At 36.1% G+C, this 17049-nt stretch overlaps 1 protein-coding gene across 6 annotated transcripts in view; it reads left to right on the forward strand.

Annotated features, from left to right (window-relative positions):
* Positions 1-17049, forward strand: part of VPS13B (vacuolar protein sorting 13 homolog B) — a 391004-nt gene that overhangs the window by 263762 nt on the left and 110193 nt on the right. For all 6 annotated transcript variants that reach the window (XM_015856029.2, XM_015856025.2, XM_015856028.2 and 3 more), the window contains exon 34: positions 13406-14108. In XM_015856029.2, coding sequence (XP_015711515.1) covers positions 13406-14108 — 703 coding nt within the window. The remainder of the gene's footprint in view (positions 1-13405; positions 14109-17049) is intronic.

Consider the following 17049-nt stretch of genomic DNA (forward strand, 5'->3'; position numbering starts at 1 on the left):
ATTTTTAGTATGCTGAAACTTTGAGAAGCTGGCATCCTCATTTACAAGTTTCTTTTGAAGAATCTGTTTATCTTTTCCCTTTTGATTCCTGAAATTTAAGGTAATCAGTGGTAGAGAGCCAGAACAGTCTCAGTTTCTGTATATTGTATGGGTCACATAAATTTAGGTATGTCTTGGTATTCGGAAGTGTGCTTGTACATTAAAAAAAAAGGTAATGTAGTATGAAAATAGCTTCCTGAGGGGTTTATGGACTTTTTTTCATTATACATTTGAAAATGGTTGCAATGACCAGAAGCAGAGCAAACTTGGTGAATGGTTAACAGGAATGTCACGGAAACAATGGGTATTGAAATGTGAATCCATAAAAAAACTTCTCAGATAAAATTATCTTTCACAGTGTGCACATTTTTTTGTCAGATCTTGTGTATCTGCTCAATTTTGTTTCAGTTTTTAAGCTGTGAATTTTCATTTCAGGGAATGGGGGATAGTGCAGCACATAGTCCTATATCTCTGATGTGCTGAGGCAGTCCCCACTGCCAACTGTACCTGGGCTGCATTAAAAGACAGCAGAGTGAGGGAGGTGATTGTGACGGAGAAAGGCTTTCTGCCAGGGCCTGCACTGACTGGGTTTTGTGTGTGTTTTATTTCCTTAGTCTGTGCTACTTTATTACAGACATTCTTGTCTGCTGTATGGAATACACTACTTTTCTCTGACCATAGACTTAATGGGATAGTCCAAAAGAGAGAAAAATTTTGACCAGTCTCCTTATTAAATACCTTTCCTGGCAATATTTTGAATGTAAGTTGTGGTTATATTATTCCATTATCAGGGACTTATATGTTATTGTATTTTAAAATAAAGATGTTTTCTAATAAGAAAGTTATTATTCTAATGTGAAGTTAATTTAAAACTTTGGATTTCCAGATCATTTAATGTATTAATCAAAAAATCAGGAGTATTCCTTAAAGGGATTATAAAAATATTGTTATAAAATAGGTCCAAAATTCAAACTGTTCCTTAAATTATAGAACACGTGGCAAAATCTCTAATTGTGTAAATTAGTAAAAAATAATAATAGTAAAGAAAACTGTATGAGAATTATGATTGTTTTTCCCTAAATCACGAATATAGTTGAAAAAAATAATAGGTTGAGTGAGGTGATTTTCAGAATCTCAAAAAAGACTGGACAGCACAGAGGCTCAAAAACATCATATGCAGAAGTGTGAGAGAGCACGTGCTTGGACTTTCTCACACTATGGATATTGAATGTGTCATGGTGATGATTTGCTTAATCATCTGATGAGGAGACGAAAGTTTGAGTGGTAGGTCACACAAAGAATGACTGAGGGCTTTGCATTCTTTGATCCTTACTAATCTTCTCCTTCGATTCATCTAATGCTGGCTTACATTAGGGTTTTGTTCTGAGGCAACATTACCTTCAGACACCAATGGGTACAGTTTCTTCCTTATATAGAACATCACCTGCTTGTTACTGTGGAAGACTTTATTCTTGACACTAATTATAAGCACATGGATGATCTAATTCCCTTGATTTGCAAGTGAAAATGTTATTTTATTTCTTAAAGGGAAAGCTGAGGAATAAGAACAGAAAGGACAGTGGAAGCCAGTAGAAATGTAACTGAAGTGATTGTCAGTGGATAGTGAGCAATCTTAACTTCTGGAATACTGTGTTTTCTTTGCAAGAAGAATCCTCACTTTTCTCTGACTTTCCTGCTTGCTTAGAAATACATGGATACTAGCTTCATCTGCCAGAAAGGGCAATTCAAACAGTCTTTTTCATTCATTTTAACACACTTTTAGAGGTAAATAAAGCTAATATAACCTCTCCGTATGCCAGTCTTCCCAAATAGTATATATTATTTCATGTTCTCAGCCAAATTTCAAAGCAGACTGGAAACCTTGATGTTAGTTTTTCTTGTTCATGAAAATCAGGAAATAGATGGAGAGAAACTAAACCAAGTTTAAACCAACCAGTGAGGGAAATATGTTGTTTAGTAGTTGGCAGGAGACACTGTTTATCCACTTGTGATCTGGTTGATCAATTTGGAATAAAATATGCTGCTTAATCTCTCATGGTTTTTCATAAGGCCAGAATTACACTTCACTACTGTACTCTTTCTTAAGGAATATTTTATCATTATTATAAATGACTTCAAGTAGGCATAATTTTTCAGAGTGTAGTGCTGTTAATAGCTGCCTTCCTGCTTCTTCAGTTTTTGTGGCCAGTGGTAGTTGGCTTTTGTACTCAGGTAATGCTGCAACATCAGAAACTTCCTAATAGTATGTGACATTCTGTAACTCACGCCAGAGACTTTGGCAGGAGAAACAAATATATTTTCTCAAAAACTTGTTTACCTGTTCTAGTAGAAGTTCAAAAGAGTTTCATATTAGTTGAAGAGTGACAATAATACTTGTATGAATAAATCTTCTTCTTTAGCGGTAGTGAGTTTAAACATGAAGGAGATGTAATGGCTGTTAAGTTATTCAATAGGTCCAAATTATTGCACTGTTTAGAATAAAATACTTACAGGTTCCACTTGGTGAATTTGCTGCAGTAATCCCCTTGTGCCATTAGCAACCAGTTTTACTCTGAGCAGGATTAGCTATAGTCATTTTACTCTAAGAATTTTTATGATGTTTTAAAATAAAAAAGCATTTTCTCACCTCTTTTAAAATCAGGTGGAAGTTTATGCATTAGTCTTGCTTTACAATTTCTGTTGAAGAAAGTTATCTTCTTTGGTAGAATGGTATAAGGAGTTCAGATGAAGACAAACTTTTGCGCCTATTTGTTTATATATGGATGTTTTGTTTGCGACATCTTTCTTTTAATGCAACATTTAAAATTCAGGAATAGCTAAATGTTTTGAAACATAAATGACAGGAGGTCATCGTCTGATCTTTTTTTGTCAGTGGGCTGTTCTGTTCACAAAGCTTTAAAAGTAAACTTGCAACTTGACAGTGTCAGAGGGAGTTCTAAAAATGTAACTTGCTGAGAATGCCAATAAAAACCCTTAGCTGGAATAGCTGAATAATACTTGCATCATTTTCCTGGTAGCACTACCAGTACTTGGAATCCCACACAGCCACTTGTCGGATGTTTTCCTGAAAATAAAGTGGTCTTTGGTTTGTTCAAGGATGCTATCAAAATAATGTCCTTGCCAGTATCTTGAGTCATCACCATACCCGGTTTCCATTGATAGGAAGCTTTGTCTCATCATTTGATTTTATTGCCAAAAACAGCAGAAAGATTCTTTTGAAGGGCTGTGCAGTACTTTTTTGATACTTCCTATAAGTAGATGCTTTTATTCCAGTAGAAACCCATTCATGTATTGGGAACATGGCTGTAAATTTACTTGGTTACTAAGACTCTTCAATGCTTCTTTTCTGCAAAGAAAAATAAAGAGGTGAGGAACTAAAGTAAATAATCCTAAAGTAGTAAGGTTTAAGAGAAAGGGTCCATTTTGCAAAGCACATCAGCATGACTCAGAAGAATGTATGCATGCCTATGGATATGGATATGCATACATACACAGTGAATATCTGAACATGTCTCATGAACAAATGCTTTGAGTTGTATGTTAGCCTGGAATTTGCAAGCATGCATAACTTAGGCTTATACTTCCAATCTAAGCAGATTGTTTTTAACGTATTTGAAATTACTGTAGAGTTTAATTTGTGCCCCTACAGTGCTGCAGAGATTGCATTTACAGTCACACCATGAAATTTTGAGATGACTGTATTCAAAGTAGGTATTTTGGATGGAAGAATATAGTTTGACCCTTACCCTAATTGTTAACTTTTGTTTGTGAGACACTTAGAACAACAGAGATGTGGGACACACTGCTCTTCCACTGTACGCTCATTTGTTCACTCCCCACTTCCCAGTGGGATGGAGGAGAAAACTGGGGAAAAAAAAAAAAAAAAGTAGAACTCATGGGTTGAGATAAAACTATTTACTGAGGTAGAGAAAAGGAAAAGGATAATAGTTATGACTATATATATATATATATATATGAATGTCTAACAGGTGATGCACAAGCAATTGCTTACCATCCCTCAACCCATGCCCAATTATTAGTCAACAAGCAGCAGAAGCGAGTGAGATGATCTCCCATCCACTCCAAAACTGATGTTGTGTGGCATGGAATATCCCTTCGGCCAGTCAGCTGTCCTCATTCTGTTCTCTCCCAGCCTCTTGCACCCTTCACTGAGAACAGCCTTGGCTCTGTGCAACATTGCTTAGCAGCAACTATAAACATGGGTATGTTATCAGCATTGTTTTCCTCCTAGAACCAAAACATAGGATTATACGAGACACTGAAGTTAAATCCATCCCAGCTGAAACTAAGAAATATTCACCCCTTATTCCATACCATTTACAGGTCCCACATTTTCTACATATCCTAATTAATTACCATCACCTATCTTGGGTTGTTGTTGTTTTTTTTTTGTGTATGTGCACGCATATTATTTCCATTGTCAATGAGGCATCCATTTAGTTCATAACTTTTAAGATTCATCTGTCATAGCAGTCCTTTGGTGCAGAAAAGATAATTTGATTGTCATGAAAATTTTGGTGTGTGCTGCTGTTTCTTCCTTTGTACCGAGCTCAGTGGGAAAAGACGATAGTGTTGGTTAACTGCCTGATAGGACTCAAAGGAGGAATTCTGGGAAAATGAGCAACTCTGAAACTAGCAAAGATTTTTATTATTTTGTTTGTTTTTTTAAATGTTGGTATGCTTTAATCTGTAACTATAAAGACAGTATCTAATTTGTTAGTCTTTTTGAGTCCATCTGAATCCCAACAATTTATTTTTGTGCTATGCTGTCTTGCAGGGTTTATTTATCTCAACAGCAGTAATTCCCAATAGTGTTGAACATTTGAATGTGGTACTAGGTATTTGTTGAACAAGGCCAAGAATGTAATATTGTTCCTTCCCAGATACAGACATGCAGTTCAGACTAGAAGTGCAATTAAGAGTTTACCTGTGTGTGTGTTTGATGTATTCTGCCATCTACCAGAAAAGCCAATAGTGTAAAATTGCAGCGAACTACATTTTAAGATTGAGAGCAATTAATCTTCAGTATCAGGGCCAGGCTTTCTCCTTGCTGCCTGCAGTTACAAGGCCCAAAAAGGAAGTCCTGTAGGCCCCGTGGCTTTGATTATTATGATAAAATCCATTAATAAATGTCAGGACGTTAGTCTGAGTGAATTGCCCTTTCTGGCAGCTGAAACTAGTGTTCATGTATTTCTAAGCAAGCAGATCCTGAACTCAATTGCAAGTATTTCAGGAGTGTTGATGTTTGTGCTGCAGTCTGATAGAGAATTTTCCATTAGGTAAAGTAAAACTGAAAACTAATTTTTAAATAAAGGATATACATTTTTATGATATGTGTTTGTATACAGAATATAAATAAAAGCACATAGTAAAGATTATCTCTGTAAGCACATAAAATTTGTTAGTGTTTATGTAGTAATTCAGTAGTAATTCAAGCAGAACATTGGTTGCTTATATGCTGTTGGCTTTTTTGTTCCATTCGTTAATTTTATAGTTTTCTTTAGTTCTTATTTTTCTGCAGATGAAATATGTGAATATTTTGTGATGGCCTACACGAAACTAACTGTATTCTGAAACTCTTGATTTCCTGGTCTTTAGTTATTATGGTACTTCACGGGCTTTACTTCCCCGTGATGTCTTTTTGTAAGGTGCTCTACAGAAATTGAAAGACGATTTAGTCAAACTCTGAACAAGGTAGAAGTGTATCTGGCTCTATATACGTGAGATGTAACAACCTTTAAAAAAAAAAAAAAAAATTAAGGCAGAAGAGATAATTTTCCAGACATCTGGAATCTTTAAAACCTTAGGCACTCAAAATCCAGCATATATTTCAGTGAGCAGTCATGTGCCAGCAGTTCGATATTTCTCACTGGAGGTTGCTGCACTGTGGATTTTTCTGGTATGTAGTGTGACTCAGTCTGACATTACTGGAAATAGTGTAGAAGGAAGTTGTTTGATTTGGGCAATATTTGTGTATAACATCTCCTTATCTGCTGTGGTTTTAGTTATTTTAATTGTCTTTAAGATGTTGAAAGCATTTAATGCTCTGTTGTATATCTGAAGGAAAATGAACATTTCATTTGGTACGTGGTTCACATAGCTTTACACTTGTTTGATTAAGGGGCTGCAGGTAGATTATACAATCTCATAATCAGGTAAAAATTTAGTGTTAGAATAATGACTAATTTTGTTGTTCAGACATTCATTCATCCTTTCCTAGAAAACAATGCCTAAATTAGCATTCCAAGGCTTTGTTGAATCCGGCTTTGAATCACTGCCGTGGTATTTGGCATCTGGTTCTGCATCTTTTCAGTTATTTTACAGAATATTGAATGTTAGTCAATGGCAGAATATTCTAACTTACTCCAATGGGAGTAAACAACTTAGTTCAACTTCTCATCTCCAGATGTCATAGCACTGAATCATCTTATATTTCTGTATTTGGTATTCTTTACTCATCTAAAAATTGTTGAGTTCTCACTTTAAAAATTCTCGTCACTTAAGAGAGTTTCTGATGCATGATTGATCACCAAGTCAAGATAACGTAGTGTGTTACACCCAGATTTTTTTGTACCTAATCCCAGTAGCACTGTGATTTCCCAGGGCTGGTCAGTGGCAATACCCCTTAGTAATCCCACTGCAGGCTGCGCGATGACAGACCTATTTATGTTACCATACCAGGCTCTGAAATATGACTATTGGTCTTCCTCTAGAGTTTGAGAGCAATCTTGTTGTTGTGAAACTACAGCCTTAAGTATTTTAATTTGCAAGTATTTGTGTGATTGTTGTTGCTTGTTTTGTTGTTATTGTTTTCGGCATACTTGGGCACATCAGTGTGTGTGAGTTAACTCAGCCTCATTGCTCTCTATAGCTTCCTAAAGGGAGGTTGTAGTGAGCTGGGGGTTGGCCTCTTCTCTCGTGTCATTAAGTGATAGAACCAGAGGGAATGGTTTCAAGCTGCAGCAGGGGAGATTCAAGCTGGACATTACTTCTCAGAAAGGGTGGTCAGGCACTGGAATGGACTGCCCAGGGAGGTGGTGGATTCACCAACCCTGGGGGCTGTTCAAGGAACGACTGGATGTTGTGTTGAGGGAAATGGTTTAGTGGGAGCTATTGCTAGTATGTGGACGGTTGGACTGGATGAGTTTTAGGTCTTTTCCAACCTTGGTGATTCTATGATTCTATGACACATTCAGTTAGCTTGATAAGACAAAGTTATTTCTGTAAGATCTGACCAGTGCTGCACAATTTGGTGGAGTAATCCTTCTGCATGAAAATAGGATTTAAATCTAAGACTAGTACAACAGCAGTCTAGTACTGAAATTTTAATGCTGAAATTTTAGAGAATATCATGCAAAATCAAGATTAAATATTTTTTAGTATGTCCAAGTGAAGTATATAGGCAAGTCTCTCATGGGAAAAGATTGTTTCTTGGCACTAACCTAAAAACAAATGTGCTAAAATGAGCAAATCCTCATCATCTTTAAAGTAAAAATGTATGTTTCTTTTAATGCAGATGTTTTTTTATGTTAAAAAAAAAAAAGTAAACTTAAAATATCTGAAATTAAATTTAATAAAGTAGCACAAAAAGCCGATATGTTTCAAGTATATATATATTATGGAACATTTGCTGTTGGACAAAGAATTCTGACAGATTTCAACCTGTTTTTCTTCCAACTTGTAAATACATCCTTAAAAAAGAAAAGAACACAGAGCCTTACTGGCCTTTAGTAGTATAACATAATAAACATACTGTTTATATTAAGATTAAAAAACAATAATTCTGCTGGAGTTAGGATTTAGCATTTGCATATAACCGTGTTACAATTGGAACATTTAGTAGTATCAACGTTTAGTAGAATGTGGTCACTTATCCCAGATTTGAGGAGCTTGAAGAACATTACAGGAAAAAGCTGAGTTGGTACTTCTCCTCTCCATCCTGTCTTTCACATAATTCCTGCAGTATTGTGAAAACTAAAAGTGAATCCTGTCAGTCTGTGAGCCTATATGCACCATAGGCATGTCATTTTACAGCAAATTCTGATTTAAAAGAAAATCTGTTAGTGAAAAAAAAATACATTCAGTATTTATACAAGGTAAAATGTTTCAATAATTTCTGATATTTTTGCTTCCTCAGTTTTACTTGATTTAATAGTTCCCTTTTTGTAGGAAGTTTTGGATAAAGAACTCTTTCTGCATTGTTGCATCAATACAAATACCTGAATGTGTATAGTAAGCTGCAGGACTGAAGTTTTACTTTAAAACTTAGGGGTAATTGTATTAGACTGAAGGAAGTAATTTAGTACTCTGAAATATTTGTGTATGTGTTTCATTATATTTTCCATGTGGGAATAATGTGTCAGTGTAAAAAATAATTACCAGAATTTTAGTAATTCATATAACTTATATACAAATCAAAATAAAACCGTTTTGTAGAACAATGTAGTAAACAGGTTTACTAAAAATGTATCTTCAGAGAATCTTTGATGAAATAGATCAAGTATCAAGAATAAATCCAGAAAGAAAATACATAATGTTTTCTTCTTGATTCCAGTTTAAGCACAACAGGGAAAAAAATGAAAGACGTTCCTTTACTGTAGCTCAGTTTCTGTGGTAAGCAGTTTTTATTTCCATGAAAATACAACTACTTTAGCAAGAGAAATAGAACTAGGTCACATGTCACAGTGATGTACCAGATGTGATTGGCACTTTGATTCTGTGGTTTCACACTTGTGACTCTTTCCATAATTTATGTGATGTAAAGAATGATCTCATGATTGGCTGAAGGTTTTTGATCAGAGTTAAGGAATGGCTATGCTGGAGGCTGGAAATTTTACTTCAATAGAGCCATTATATAACCATAATTAATCTGAGAAGCTGGAAAAATTATGCAGATGTAGATGTTTTTGATGTTGAGCAGTTGCACTTCCAAAGATTATATTGCCTACAGTGGATCTATTAATTAGAGAATTAGTCTGTAAAGTACCAGTAAAAGAAAATAAAACTGATAGAAAGGTTTATAGTAAACCTTTGCACATGTTTACATTTATTATTGTTGAAAACTCTTGAGACTAAGAAAGTGAAGATGTAATGAAAAACGTTGTCAGCTGTACAACACCATTCTCTGATTTAGAAAACATGTTAATAGCCTAAAGTCTATTTGTGTGTTTACCTTGATAGTTTTATTGCCTCTCTTTATGAAGTGAAAACTTTGAAGGTAGGTCTCTACCATCTGAAAGGTTTTATCAGAAATAGAAAATAGAAAATAAATAAGAGTTACCTGGCTACAGCTGCGCTGACCTCAGGTGGGAGTGCTTGCCAATTTTACAAAGCAAATCTATTTATTTACCCTTGTTTTTATGATGTACTTCTCAGTCTGTACTCAGTGTGCAGGATGTGCTATTTCCATGGCCTTTCACTAGATAAATATATATGTCATATGCCCTATTGAACTCAAGGGGTTAAGCTAGAAAAGTTACCTATCTCAACACATGAAAAGGAAGAATTAGCGGTTGTTCCCTAGCTACTCGTGTAGCTTTCAACACCTTTCCTATGGTGTCTACTATTGGTAGGATATATAACTGTGAAAAGACGAGAAAATGCACTGAAGTGATCTAAGTAAACTATCATCTTGACATGTTTTTTCTAGCCATTGAAAACCTTTCCATATTGCAACTCATTCTGACAGTGAAACTGTAGAATTCCTCTGATTTAAGTACCATCTGGTTATGCTCAAAGCTTTAAAGCTATTATCTCAGCATAAAATTTCAGCATCCTATACTTTTTTCTTCGCCAAACTATCCATTTTTAAGCCACAAATATTTTTCCAGTCCTTTCAGATTTTATCTAAAAGTATATTTTAACAGTATTTAAATAGTTCTTAAACAATAACAATTTATCTTGATAGATGACATGCTGTGTTTTTTCATTTTATTTTAATTAGCCATTGTGGAACGAAATTCCCTTTTGTTTTACTCCTTTGAATACTGTTTAATTACAGTTATCATGCCAAATATCTTAAAGGTTATTTTACCAATACAGTTTCATTTAACATAAGCCATGTGGAATCAATAGTCCTGTTTCCTAAAGTGAATGCTTGGAAAATCTTACATTCATATGTTAAGAGTACACATCCTTTCCTCATTAGTTGGAAAGTACAGGGATTTTGGCACAGGTTCTGTGTGGAAGCATTGTGCAGCTTTTATATGGATTTTGTTTTTAGCCTTTGATGACACTGTTTAGAATAGGAAGTATCTAATAAGTAAAGCATTTTGTCTAATGTGCTGCCAGTGTGTTTAATATATGCCTGGAGGTCTGAAACATTATCTTCTCCACTACAGTAATATGCATTTAATTCTCTGAAAGCAGAAGGTCGAACTTTTAAAAGGGACTCAAAGTACATTTTCAACTAAAATAATTTAAAACACATGGGATAGGGGACCAGAGTAATGTACAGTTGGTTTTTATGGTTTAATCATAATCATGTTAATGCACACCAGTAGCTAATTAAAGAAAACTTTTATTGTTCATTTTAAATGGGTTATGTAAAGAGTAAGAGAACTGATATAATACAGCCCAATGATAAATGTTACCATTGCATTTCATAGCAGCAAGCCCATATTGCTGTTCCTGACATCTTTAAAGTATCGGCCCATTTATTCTATAATAAAGCAGAAATATTTTCGGAGGAGTTATCCTGAGGGTCCTTCCCTCTCGTCTGCTATCCCATTAGAGGAATAGCTAAATGATGCCCAGGTTTATTCCTAGGCATATTTTTGGGTTAACTGTGTGACTTGGAAGAGGACTCAGTGCTTACTGAGCAGAAATAGATGCAAAAAGTTCCAGTGGTACTTCTGCAACTTTATTGTGTAAACAGTGATGTTATTAAAGGCCGTCATGCAAATCATTCTTTCCTTGTTTGAACCTTTCTATTATGCTAAGAGAATACATAAGTCAAAGTTTAATTGTGGAACTGGGGGGCATGGAAAATTGCAATAGTATGTGGTGCTTTTTGCATTTTGGGCGGTGGTTCATGTCTCAAGCTGCTTAATACTGAGCAGAAGTTGCCATCTGACTGCTGTTCAGTGACCTGCATGAATTGACTCAGGGGCCTCAGTAATTCTTTTAGTTGAGTGTCCACACAGCAGGAAACACAGCAGTTGGGACCAATTAACACTCATGCAGTAGTCTTAGCAGAGATGCTAAGATGTAAATGGGGGTGGAGGCAGAGCTGCTTTTCTGCCTTCCTTGAGGTGCTTCACATAGATGAGCATATTTAATACATATTGACATAAAACAACACAGAAAAAAAAGAACTAGGTTTTTAGTCAAATATATTTGACGTAAAGAAGTGAGAAAATGCGTTCACAAAACGGGAAACAATTCTCTGCAAAACTCTGCGCTCTAAGATTTTTTATAGTTCTGAATGGAAGTCTGTGCATCAATTAAGTGCTGGGTGTAGTAGCACTTGCCTTCTTTTCAGTCAGTATTTCCATCGAATGATGTAGCAACATCATTCTATAGTTCCATACCTTCTGTCTTTTGCTGGCCCTGAATGCATGAGTAATGAAACCATGTGTGTCATTTTGAAGGTACCATCAGTACAGGATATGGGCAAAATGCTTCATAGTTTACCAGACAGAGGCTGAAACGTAAATATAACTTTGCTAGCTTATCAGGAGGAGTCGTGGTTTCTTTGCTTATAATGTAAGTAATTCGTTAGAATGATCTCCAGATATTTTTACTGAGGCTGCATTAAAAGTGATACCACTTTTACAAGTCAGTGATATGAGTCTGTCATACAAATCAGCCGCAAGGAAGTTTATTGGTTATTTGAAAAATATGTACATAAGTGAATCTGAAAAGACTGTAACCAGAGCTGGCAAAAAAGTTTTCAAAGAAAATCTCAGCTAGTTAAGGGTTCTGTTTGAGGATTTCCTCTGTAATACTTTTCCCCAGTATGGCCATGCCTTTAAAGAAAGAGGGGGAGGGTTTTTTTTTACCCTTTGTTTCAGAAAGAACAATTTAAAGAAATGTTTTTAAAAAGCAGCTTTTTCTTAATGCCTCCAACCACCTAATTTCCACATAGGGAGCAAATTGCAGGGAGCACCACGGTCCACATCTCTCCCAGTATTGTGTCCTCCTGTTACTGTCAAAAACAGTGCACTGGGTTGGATGGGTTGTGAATCTGATTGATTAAGGCATTTCTTGTGTTAACTTGTACTATATGGAGCAGAAACATTTCTTCTGGGCAACACAGATGGAAGTGCTGGTTATGCTGCACAAGCTATGATGGTTGATATACAGCTGCAAACTCTGTATGAATCACAGGAGTTGGCTTTACATTGTTGTTGTTATTGCTACTATTGAATTTATGCAGTCTGTTTTTTCCCAAATAGTTTTGCTTATAGACTTCCTACCTTGTCCTCAAGTTGTCTGTAGGATTTCTGCTTATTTCAGCAGCAGTATTTGAAGTGAAGTGTTTGTTACTTGAAGCACCTCCTTGTCTTGGGTCTCTCTGTCAACCCTGTCCCTGTATAGTAAACCCTGCAGATTTGTTTTGTTTCGCTGCAGTATTTCCTACAACAGAAGTTCTTTTTACTGTCTCTTCCATGATGTGTGTTTTCTTTTTGAAATACGTCGATATGCAGTGATTTCTCATCTGATACCCTGTGGTTGTCACAGATGAGATCATGTACACTGGGTGGGCCCTGGTAGGCTAAGAATCACAGGGGCAGTCTATAGATACTTCAACTTTGGAATTTTATATAAGGCAGCTGTCATTTCCATTTCTCTAAGAAAAATATTCTTTCTACAACATAATATTTACACTTTTCAGCTTACAATTTCCGTTTTGTCATTTTGTGATCTTGTATTAGATTTATATTGCACACTGTTTCTTACAATCACAGAAAAGTATGGTAGTACTCAAAACTAGAAAGCAATTATGACGAGGCTTTTTATTTACAGTGTATTCTTTTATAGAGATATGGTTCCATATTAAGCCATAAATTTCTTGTAGAATCTTTAGAGTATAACAAATGTGTTTTTTGAAGAATGAAGTCTTAGCCTAGAAATCATTATTCCTTTTATTTTTCCTTCACATATTCTTTTGGCACTTCATCCATTGTGTGAGTCATCATTTCATTGGAACAGACACCTGCTGTGTTTTCTTGAGCAATTACTGTGTTTAGGTTAACTTGGCAGATATTTTTTATAATTCTCTTCTTCGACATCATGTTTATATAGTGATTGTTTGCTGCCACTGAAATGGAAGCAGTTGGGATACAGGTATCATAAGCTAATATACTATTTTCATTTGAAGGTTTCCAAACAAGAGCAAAAAAAATTGGATGTGTCAGATGGAGGAACAGTAGAGACTTCTTCCCGGTACAGTGGGGCACAGGACAGTGGAATTGGCAGTGACAGCGTTAAGATCAGAATCGTTCAGATCGAGCAGCATAGTGGCACCAGCCAGCACCGCATTGCCCAGCCCTCCCGCCAGTCGTCCATTGTGAAGAACCTCAATTTCATCCCTTTTGACATTTTTGTTACGGCAAGTCGGATCTCCTTGATGACTTACTCATGCACTGCTTTACCTAAATTGAAATCACCACAAGATCAGAAAGACGGTGAGAAAATAAGCAAAAGCTCCTTGAACCTTCCAGAAGCAGGCTCAGGTAGCAGCCATGACACCAACAGGCCCAGTCAGCCATCCATTTCGTCTGTCACAGCAGATGACCTTTTGAACAGCAATGTTCCCCTGTCTTCTGGAAGAAAAACAGGTCTTCTGTCGCTGGAAACCCTGCATGCTTCCACAAGGTCCTCTGCTCGACAAGCCCTTGGTATAACTATCGTTCGGCAGCCTGGTCGCAGGGGCACGGGTGACATAGAGCTGCAGCCGTTTCTCTACCTGGTTGTATCCCAGCCCTCCGTGCTCCTCAGCTGCCATCACAGAAAGCAGAAGATAGAAGTGTCAGTGTTTGATGCTGGGCTTAAGGGAGTAGCCTCAGACTACAAGTGTACAGGTAAGGTCATTGAACAGTCATTCCTGGCTATAAATGTCAATGAACGGCACTCCATATTACTGGAGTGCTGGAAGGGAAAACAACTGACAGACTTCTAGGACATCTTTACAAATTAAACAGTAAGCAGTTGTGTTTTAAGGATTATTCAGCATGGCTGAATCACATTAAGTTTAAAAAACATTTGAAATTAATTAAGATCTGACCTTTTAGCAGCCAGCTCTTCCTGCTCCTCAGTATTAATTTCTAAGCACTGGATTGTCATAGGGATTGCCACATTACTCTAACTCCTTGTCTTATTTTAAGGGCAGAAGAATTGTAAGCCAAGGAGATTTCATAAATAGTATTTCTTATGGCTGAGTATCACAGTATTTGCCCATATAAATATACTGATAAAACTTAAAGAAAAGCATTAGAGGAGTACCTGATGAAAATCGTTTTGTGTGTCAGGCAAAGGTAAAATTGTGTGGAGGTGGAAATCAGGCATTATGTGGAGGCGTTCTGTTCTCATCCTGTTGCTTTTGTGGGCAGTAATAAATACCTCACTTGTGTACCAGGCAGAATCCTGTGCTTTCTGCCAAAATATTATGGCTTTTTCAAAAGACTTTGAGAAGGTGGGTGCCAAAATTCCAGTGCCTAAAAACGCCATCCTAAATTTATTAATAAGTGAATAAAACTAATCCACACTTAAACACAACCAAACAGGTAGTATAAAGTTTTTATTGTCTCTGGTTTAGGAAGACCTGCTGTGTTTGTGGTTGCGTCATTCAGGATTTAATGTTGGCATTCCATTGTTGTAACATGAATTTTTGGAATTTTCTATTTTTAATTTCTAGTATTCATATTAGAGGGAAAGTGGCAGTTAGTTGTCTTTATATATGTGTGTATGTATGTACCTTGATGTACCCTATATATTGCATAGCATACAATGCAGCATCAGAAGCCTTTCACTGCATTTTTCTAAGTCACTGTAGTAAATTTCATCAGTTGCTCCAGTTTTTAATGGCATTATAACTATTTGCTGACTGTTGTATCTGAAAGAGATATGATGAAGAATGCAATGAAGTGTATTCTATAAATCAAGATGACTCTGGGTTGAAGGAAAAGTATATGTTGTTTGTTATAAATTGTACTGGTAATCAGTGGGGGTGGTTTCTCATTACTTATACCAATACAGTTTAAATTACATAGCTAAACATTAGTAGACCTATGTAGATTATATCCAAAATATGCTACTAAAAACTGTGATGTTTTGAATCGTATTCTCAGCATTCCTAAACTCCATAAACATTCATCGAGCATCGGTGAATATCAGTGGGTGCCATTTTTCTCCTTGGAGGAATTCAGTGACACACCTTTGCTCCATACACACTTCCATGTCAGATGCTGTTCTGTCAGACTGCCCCTCTGCTGCCATCTGTCACACGGCAACAACTTGTAATATAATATTGGTGGGAAGGTTCAGCCTCTATTGCCATACCAGCATCCACTTCTGACAGTGTGGGCCTATATAAAATAGGAGACATTACTTTCAGAGCAATCTCATACAAGATAGTATTGTGAAATAGGGAAGGTGTTGCTTTTTGATGGCCCCAAAGGAAACTTTGTGGTAAAGCTGATGGGGGTTGGACTCGATGATCTCTAAGGTCCCTTCCTACCCACACAAGACTGTGATACTGTGATCACAGTTTAGACCATGTTATGGTTCTTATCCCTCACATTAGTGTATTTTTTAAAAATTCATTGTTCACCTGTAAGTCAACAGAGAATATGTTCCTTGCAGCTATTTTATGGGAGTTTTTGAATAAAGTAGGAAATTATCCTGTAAAATGGCACCAATAACAGTTAATCCTGGCCTAGTGACAAAGTGAATTTTGTGATAATTTGCTACTTTGAACACATGCAGAAATTAAGTTTTTAATACTGTTATGAAGCCACATAAGTTTTACCTGGGATAAGGGTTTTGTTCTTGTTTTAGGAAGAATTCGAGTTAATAAAGCTTAAACTTGAGGACTTTTACGTTATTGTCACTCTTAGGTGTGAAAGAGTATTGCACAGTGGCTGTAACACTGAGCCACATCCAAAGAGCTTGGCTCCCTTGTTGGCTAACTGTGGTGATTTTTTAGCACGTTCTGAAAGATTAAAGAAATAAGAACGTATTAAGAAAACAGGAGGAAGTAGAATATTTAAAAGTTAAGCGCTGTTAGAGTGTCAATTAGCAGTTAGCAATAACACATTTCCAGAAGGCCAGTGTCTGGATTTGGGACAGTTTGCCTGCCTTGGATCTAAAGACCAGTGGCTGTGCTTTCAATTTCCTCAGTTTTTGCCTCAAACCATGTCCACTTGCAAGGCAGTTTACAGGAGGAGAAAACTTATTAGGTTATTATAATGTTAGTTCAGTTTTAGAATGGACGTGCTAAGCTGCTTCATTTATGTTTCAAATTATTCCTGTTCTTGCACAGCTCGATTGCAATTATATTACTTAGTGCCTCATATAGGAGCTTCAAATCAAAGTAAATAAATTAATGGGATAAATATTAAACCCTTAATAGATGTTACTAAAATGACCAGTTGTTCCCTGAGATGTCTTCTAAGATCCTATAGAAGCAGCCTAAAAGATACTATAAAACAGCATTTTTTATTCATTGCTCATCCTACGTTTAAAAAAATGGCATCTGCTAACTGTTAGCTTTTGCTTACAGAGAGTTGGCCATTTCCACTTAAAGAAAAATGGGTGCAATTGTTTTTAATGTAACCTCATAAGCTGCTTTTACAAATATTTTCTTAAACTTTTATTTGCTTTGTTTCAGGTAATGTAATCCAGATACAAAATTGCCTCATTTCCTGAGCATTGTGCTCTGGGCATTCTTGAAAAATCTTTTTTCTATTTGTTTGTTTGTTTATTTTCAAAGAGGAGATTGTGCTTCTTACTCGTTTTAAAGGA

This window comes from Coturnix japonica, chromosome 2 (genome assembly GCF_001577835.2).
Source record: "Coturnix japonica isolate 7356 chromosome 2, Coturnix japonica 2.1, whole genome shotgun sequence".
Classification (NCBI taxonomy): domain Eukaryota; kingdom Metazoa; phylum Chordata; class Aves; order Galliformes; family Phasianidae; genus Coturnix; species Coturnix japonica.